Source organism: Arachis stenosperma, chromosome 1, assembly GCF_014773155.1.
Source record: "Arachis stenosperma cultivar V10309 chromosome 1, arast.V10309.gnm1.PFL2, whole genome shotgun sequence".
NCBI classification, from domain to species: Eukaryota; Viridiplantae; Streptophyta; class Magnoliopsida; order Fabales; family Fabaceae; genus Arachis; species Arachis stenosperma.
Genome location: NC_080377.1, coordinates 7,746,637 through 7,754,559, shown reverse-complemented (window position 1 = coordinate 7,754,559; position 7,923 = coordinate 7,746,637). Strand labels below are relative to the sequence as shown.

Sequence of the window (7,923 nt, the reverse complement as noted above, 5' to 3'; positions counted from 1 at the left end):
TTTTAATTATTAATTTTACGTAAAAGTTAATGCATAAAAATGCATGAGTATTCACGTATGCAGGAACCGGAGCCGCTCACTGTTGACATAATGTAACATGTATGATAAAGCCCAAGCCCATTGGATATAAAAGGAAGCCACTTAATAAAAGAGAGGAACAAGGCCTAGACCATGTTGTAAAAACCAAATCTAAAAATTAAAAAGACTAAGATACACCAAAACACAAATAATAAAATATATATAGAGTAATGAAAGTCGAAAATTGGTTAGTTAATTGATTAGTAAAGGATGTCTTCAAATTTTAAGATAAACCGGGTTCAATATAAATTATTAATAGAAGAAGTCTTGAAAATTAACACTACACGGTCAACATTACAATCAATATTCAATACAAAAAAGAATTTAAAATTCTAAAAACAAAAATATCTAAAATTTAATTAAAAAAATTCAAAATTTATATTTAACAAAAATTCATCTTTAATAAATTTTCTATTGAACTTTTTTTTTGGTCTTGGCCCAATGCCATACAAACTAGAAAACCCAGGTCAGGTCGAAAAAATAGAACCCTACCTTAATCCTCTAACACCTGCATCCTCTCTTTGTCTTTCTCACTTTCAATCTCATGGCATCCGACAGCTGCGCAGCCATCACCACCGCCTGTTCACCGTCAATCTCGGAGGCTGCACTGACACCCTTCCACCCCGCCCCTATGCCTCAAAACATCGGTTCTTCTCTGTCCTACTCTATTTCTGTTACCGTTACAACCGACTTCCTCCGACGCCGTCTGTCATGTCCGCACCTGAAGCTGCCGTCCACCGCATCCCCGCCGATACTCTTTGTCGCCAGCACAGTTTCCGTTGGCTCCTCGTCTACGTCGAGTTTCTCTTTTCCTGCTTGGCTGCCTTGTCCGGGTATGTTGGTGATGTTTACATTGTCGTTTCTCCTCTCCAGCGATGCCACACGAGCACTGTTGATGATTGAGAGGGGGTGTACAGTTCCCGAATTTGGCATCAGGTCTCTCCGCCGCAGTGATTTCGCGAAATTCATATTCACTTGCCTCTGAAATTTGGAATTCACTGTGTTTTGAGCCTCGCCCAATAAATGGATTCGATTGGAACATCTCTTCTAGTTAATAGCCTCCCTCCTCAGTTGCTCTGCTATCTCTCGTGGGGGCTTCCATTTCCAGTTTTCTTCCAATTGACCTGCCAGGGAACATTTTGCCACTCCATCTGCAATTTTATTTCCCTATCTAGGAACCCATGTGAAGCCACAATTGGAAAGACTCTTGGCCAGGAAAAGAATATCTCGAAGAATCGGTTCCACCTCTGCTATATAAGTTTTTGATTTCACTGCTTGCACGAGAGGTAAATTATCCGACTCTATTAGGATTTGCTCCAAATTAAAATTTGTAGCTAAAATCAGCACCCTTCTCATTGCTTCTGCTTCTGCAACTAGGGTGGAGTGAGTTATGATTCTCATTGATTCTCCTGTTAACAGCTGCCCTGAGTTATCCCGAATTACAACTGCAGTTGCTCCCTCCACTGTCGCTTTTCTATACGCAGCATCTACGTTGGCTTTCAGCCAGTTTTCCGGTGGAGGTCTCCAAGTAATGTTCCTTCTGCTTATACTCTTGTTCTAGTTTTGTTCGAGCTGCTCTTTTTTTTTTTTTTGCATTGCTTTCCTGATTTCTGAATCTAGGATTTTAGCTCTGATAATGGTAGCACTAGGATTGGGAATAGTATTTTGAAATATAGTATGGTTTCTCGTTTTTCAAATCTCCCGACTTAGCACTCCGATTCTTCCAATTAGATCATCTGTCTCTTCCTTCTCTTGTCCTCTAATTTTTTTGCACATTTCAAGCAACCATTTTGCAAATGACTTGACTATCTCAAGTGTTGGTAAACACAGACTCTGTGCCCAAACCACGCTGCTCTGGTCCACGGACATAAGAGAATTGCGTGTTCCACGGTCTCTATTTCTTCCCTGTAGATTCGACAGATAGGAGTATTAGTTATTTTATTTTTAAATCGGTTATTATATACTGGTATTATATTATGTGCAGCTTTCCATAAAAACATTCTTATCTTCAACGGAATGTGCATTCCCCATATATCTTTCCAAAGATTCGTCATATTTGTGCTTGTTGAAGGCGCCACTTCCTCACTATCTTGTCTTTCCTTCTTTGCCACATGATATCCTGTTTTAATAGTGTAGCCTCCATCCCATCTGAATGGCCATATTAATCTGTCTTCGCTCCTTAGTAAATTTATGGGCGTTTGTAGAATTTTGTTGCTAATGTCCTTAGGAAATAAGTCTGTTATCTTTTCTTATTTCCACCCTTCTCCCTCAATGATTAACTCGTTTACTCTGTCCACTGAATGATTTCTGCTCATAAGGATCTTACCCATATCCATAACCCAGTTGTCTTCCCATACCTTTACTTTTGAGCCCTTTCCAATACTCCATCTCCCATTCCTTCTCAAGAAATCCTTGCCCTGAATAAGACTCCTCCAAGCCCATGATGCCTCACTTCTAACATTTGCATCCCAAAAATAACTATTCTCAAAATATATAGCTTTTAAGATTTTTACCCATATTGCATTTGGATTCTCAACCATTCTCCATGCTTGCTTGGCCAGATAGACTAGATTCTGATACTGTAAGTCCTTGAAACCTAAACTGCCATCCTTTTTATTTTTGCATATCTTGCTCCAACTCTTCCAGTGTATCCCCTTCTCTCTTTCGAGATTGGCCCACCAAAATCTAGCAATTTTTTATCCTATTCTTTGGCAAAAGCTTTTGGACAGCAAGATAATCCTCATAGCATAGCTGGGTATGGCTTGAATTACTGCTTTAATCAAGGTTTCTTTCCCTGCCTGATTAAGCAGTCGTTCTTTCCACCCTTCAATTTTGTTGTCTATCCTTTCTTCTAGCCATGCCAATGCTTTGTTCTTTGATCTTTTCCAATGTGCCAGTAATCCCAAATATTTTTCCAATTTTCCCAAGATTACAAGCCCATTATCTCTTCTATGTTTACCCTTGTTTGAATTGGTACCTGTTGTCCAAACACTATGCCCGATTTTTCTAAATTTATCTTTTGTCCCGATGCATTCGTATATCTATTTAGAATTAAGATGATTTGATATAAATCCTCTTCTTTGGCTTCTGCAAAGAGAATGTAATTGTCTGCAAATAGAAGATGGGTGATGACTGGTGCCGTTGGGGCAAGTTTGACGCCTGAAATACGTCCTTCCCTCTGTGCTTCCTCCATGAGTGCTGTGAAAACCTCTGCTGCCATTATGAAAAGGTATGGAGATAATGGATCATCTTTCCTCAAACCTCTTTGAGGCTTTATCCTTTTAGAGAGTTTACCATTTATTTTAAATTTATAACTTGCACTTTTGACACACTCCATAACTAATTGTATCCAGCACTGTTCGAAACCAAAAGCACACAAAACATTTTCCAAAAAATCCCACTCTAACCTATCATAAGCCTTGTTCATGTCCAATTTTACAGCTAAGTTTTGAGAACCAAACCTACCCTTTTTGTTTAAGTTGTGGAAGGCCTCCTAAATGATAACAACATTGTCTTGTATGAGTCTTCCTCCCACGAAAGCGCTTTGGGTAGGAGAGATTAATCTATCCAAAAACTTTTTTAATCGGAGGACAATAATTTTTGTCACAATCTTGTAAATGTAATTACAGGAACTAATGGGTCTTAGTTGGTTTAGGCGTTCCGACTGTTTAACTTTGGGGTTCAGGACCACCGTAGTTTCTCCCATGTCCTCTGGTATTCTCCTACTAGCAAAAACTTTCTTAATCACATCACAGACCTCTCTGCTTATGATATTCCAATACTTTTGAAAGAATAAACCGTTTAGACCATCTGGGCCAGGCACTTTCAGGCTTCCCATGCTAAAAGCTGCATCCCTTATTTCCTTATCCGACACTTCCTTGAGAAGCTCCCTGTTCATTTACGTTGTGACCTTTTCAGGATAATTCAGGTACATTCCTCCACATTGCTCCTAGTGGTTGTAGCAAATAGATTAGTGAAATGTCTCTCCACCAGTTCCATGATGTCCTTGCTCTCTGTGAACCAATTATCCTATGCGTCCTTCAATCTCTCAATCTTGTTCAAATTTCTCTTTTGAATTGTTGTTGCATGAAAAAAGGAGGTATTTTTGTCCCCAAAACTCAACCATTTTAATCTTGCTCTTTGGCCCAAGTACTTTTCTTCTTTTTTCCATAACTGTGATATTTTTACCTTTAAATCCTTGATCTTTTCTTGCTGTTGTTCTGAAAATTCCAGATTCTGTAGTTTTGAGATTTTTTTTTTCAGTTGGTTAATTCTCTTGTCTACTCTAGAAAAGGTTCTTCTACTCCATAATTTTTCTTGTAGTTTTTTCCATTTATTACTGTCTTCCCATGCTTCTCCCATCTCTGCTTAATGATATTCTCACAATCTTCATGATCCTCCCAGTATGCCTCAAACTTGAAATGTCGCTCAAATTTCTCTCTCGGTTCTAGCCTTAAACCAAAGGGCAATGATTAGATCCTATTGTCGGGAGGGCTGTGAGGGTCGCATTTTGATATAATCTCCTTCACTCCCAGTTGACAAGAGTCCTGTCTATCCTCTCTCTTGTAACAATGCCATTCTTAGGATTGCTAAACCATATGAAATTTTTTTCTTTGAGATCAATATCCATCAATCTATTGCCATTCACAAAGTTGCTAAATTCTTCCACCTGCTCTCTTGGCTTTGGATGCAGGCCCACATTTTCTTCTTGATTCAAAATATCATTAAAATTCCTAATGAACAGCTGTGGTTTATTTTTATTCTGATTTTGAGCTATCAAATCCCTCTATTGCTTCCTTTTTTGCCTAAATTTAGGTCTCCATACACAAAACAACAATCCCATTTATTTCCTTTCCTATCTATAATATAATTCTTAATAAAATTATCACACCAAGAGTAAATATCAAGATTCATATTTTTATTCCATAAAAGACTTAGACCTCTGGACAAGGTCTGGGATTCTACACAAAAGGATTTCTCAAAATGGAGCTCTCTCTTTAACTTTCTGATTTTGCATTTCTTAGCTCTTGTTTCCATGAGGAAAACTATGGCCGGCTTGATCTTTTTGCAAAGATCTTTTAATTTGGAAACTGTCGTGGTTGCCACCACGCCCCGACAGTTCCAACTTACTATACTCATGGCTGGGGTTGGGGCATGTATGGGCCCGCCTCCTCAGCCATTGTGCTACTAAAAATAGTTTGCATTTTTCTCACAACCCTGTCTCTCTCTGTTACCTCTTCTTTCATGGTCTTCTTGGTCTCGGTGTTGTTTTGAAGTAAATCTTCTTCTTCTTCATCTCCTGCAGCTTTTATCATCAGAGTGTCCTGCTCAGCCCTCTTTCTTTTGATATTCAATTTGCTTATGACCTCCATTGTTAGTCTCTTTTCTCATTTATCATACACAGTATGTGTCTCCATTCTCCCACTTTTATCTTTATCCTCCTCTTCAGGTAGCTTCACAAAATATGTGCCTCCCCCTACTGCTCTCTGTATAATTAAATTCTTTTCTTTTGTCATACCATCCTTCTCTTTCCCCTTTTCCCAAAGTGCCCAAATTTTCTTGCTGTCCTCTTTATTAAATTTTAAAGACTTGCCTTTGTTTTGTTGTTCCATTTCTCGTGCTGCATTTGCTGTATTTTTAGCATCAAAACTGGCCTTAAGAATCTCCCCTATTATTTTTGGGCTCGATTCATCTTCTGTTTTGTTGTATTGCCTTTTACACTCCTCTTTTTCCCTGCCCCTTCTTGTGTCTTGTTGGTCCACTTCCATGAGACTTGTCTGGTCTATATTGTTTGGGCTTCCTATTTCTTAGTTAATGCTATCCTCTTCTCCAATGACGGATCCCGAAAATTTTATCAGTGGGGTAAAATATATATAGTATAATAATAATAATTTTTATAATTATACTATAGTATTATAAAATATGAATATTCCTCAAATTATTTAACTAAAAAGTTAAAATAATAAAATAATAATTTAAATAATAAAAAATTTAAAATTTCATTCTTCTGAGTTTCATATTTTAAAAAGATTGAATAATATTTTATTGTCAATACAATCAAATGTCTCTCTTTCTATGTATGTCACTAAACAATCATTTAAAAGTTTATCTCGCATACGGTTGCGAAGCCGACTCTTTATGATGTTCATAGCAGAAAAAGTTCTTTCAACTGATGCAGTTGCTATAGGAAAAACTAAAGCTAACTTCAAAAGAAGAAACACTAATGCATAAATAATATTTTTTCGAGTCTCAACCAATTTCTGAGAAAGAAGCACCAATCCTATTTAAGTTTGAGAATTGATCATCAAAATGCACATCTAGTATGAAGTTCTCAAATTGACTATCAAGTGCAAAAAGTTGAGTAGAAAAAAATTCTAATGGATAGAATTGAGCTAACCGAATTAACTTCTCCTTATCAAATGCAAAAAATGAGTGTGTTGGATTCAGACAAGCTATACAAAGAAGTAATTCAGTATTCACCTCTGTAAAACGATTGTTGAGTTCTTGAAGTTGTCTATCAACTACGTGATAGAATATCTCAACTTAAAAATGATGTAAATTTGAGATCTTTTGAGCTTTGCATCTTGATCTTCCTTGTGACACAAATATATCATCCATTTTTGGAATAGTAATATTATATTTGTCACAAAACAATGAGACTTCGTCAAGTAAAAGAGACAAACAATCATCTCTTATAGTTTGCAACCGTTTCTTAGACACTTTAACCAATGCCATAGCATTTACAATGTCTTGATCGTTCCTTTGTAATGCTTGAGATAATTCATTAGTATTCCCAAGATATTTTTCATCAAGTGCAAGTTAAAAATGAATTCAAAGAATTGAATGACATTCAATAAATGACATGCTTCATCTCTTTGTTCCATCTTCCTCAACATATTCAAGAACATTGACCACGGAAGAAAATAAAGAAATTAATTTAAGTATAGTTCCGTAGTGTGAACCCCATCTAGTATCTTTAGCTCTTTTCAAAGCTATTTCTGGATTCAAACCACATCCACTAGCAATTTCTCCACTTTGTAATGCTTCAATTGTCTTAGTCATCTGACTATTACAAAGCATATTTCTTCGTTTACACGAAACTCCAGCAACATTGCACAAATTGGTTAACAAATTAAAAAGCAAAGCAATTTCAACTTTTTTTTTTGCAACAGTTATAAGAGCTAATTGAAGTTGGTGAGCAAAGCAATGTACATAGAAAGCATAAGAGTTTTCTTTCAATATCAAAGTTTTCAAACCATTAAATTCTCCTTGCATATTACTTGCACCATCATATCCTTGGCCACGTACTCTTGATAAACATAAATTATATGTTTGTAATAATGACTCCAATGTTAATTTCAGAGATAAAGCATTAGTATTAGAAACATGAACAAGACCAAGAAAATGCTCCTTAACTTGCCCTTCTTTATTCACATACCTTAAACAAACTGACATTTGCTCCTTAATAGAAATGTCGCGGGCTTCATCAACCAAAATAGTAAACAATTCATCCCCAAGATCATTAACAATAACTTTTGTCGTTTCACTTGCAGCAGCTCTTACAATATCTTTTTGAATTGAGGGAGCTCTTAGTTTAAGATTCCCACGAGCATTTTTGAAAGCACGATCAATCTCTTCATTATGTTGCGCAAGAAAGTTTAGAAGTTCCAAAAAATTTCCTTGATTAACAAAATCATCTGTCTCATCATTACCACGAAAGGCCAATCCTTGTCGCAAAAGAAATCTAATACAATCAATTGTGGCTGTCAAGTGAATTTGATAATTCTTTTTAGCTTGCTCAGATTGTTTTTCAATAGCAGCACTAATGCGATGTTTTGGTTTCAT

The 7,923-nt window shown here is 36.6% G+C and overlaps 1 protein-coding gene across 1 annotated transcript; it reads right to left on the bottom strand.

The window, feature by feature from the left end:
- Nucleotides 1–6,945: 6,945 nt before the first annotated feature.
- On the bottom strand, nucleotides 6,946–7,923 carry LOC130974496 (uncharacterized). Its single transcript, XM_057899372.1, has one exon. It carries the CDS (start codon nucleotides 7,921–7,923, stop codon nucleotides 6,946–6,948), a length of 978 nt encoding a protein of 325 aa, XP_057755355.1.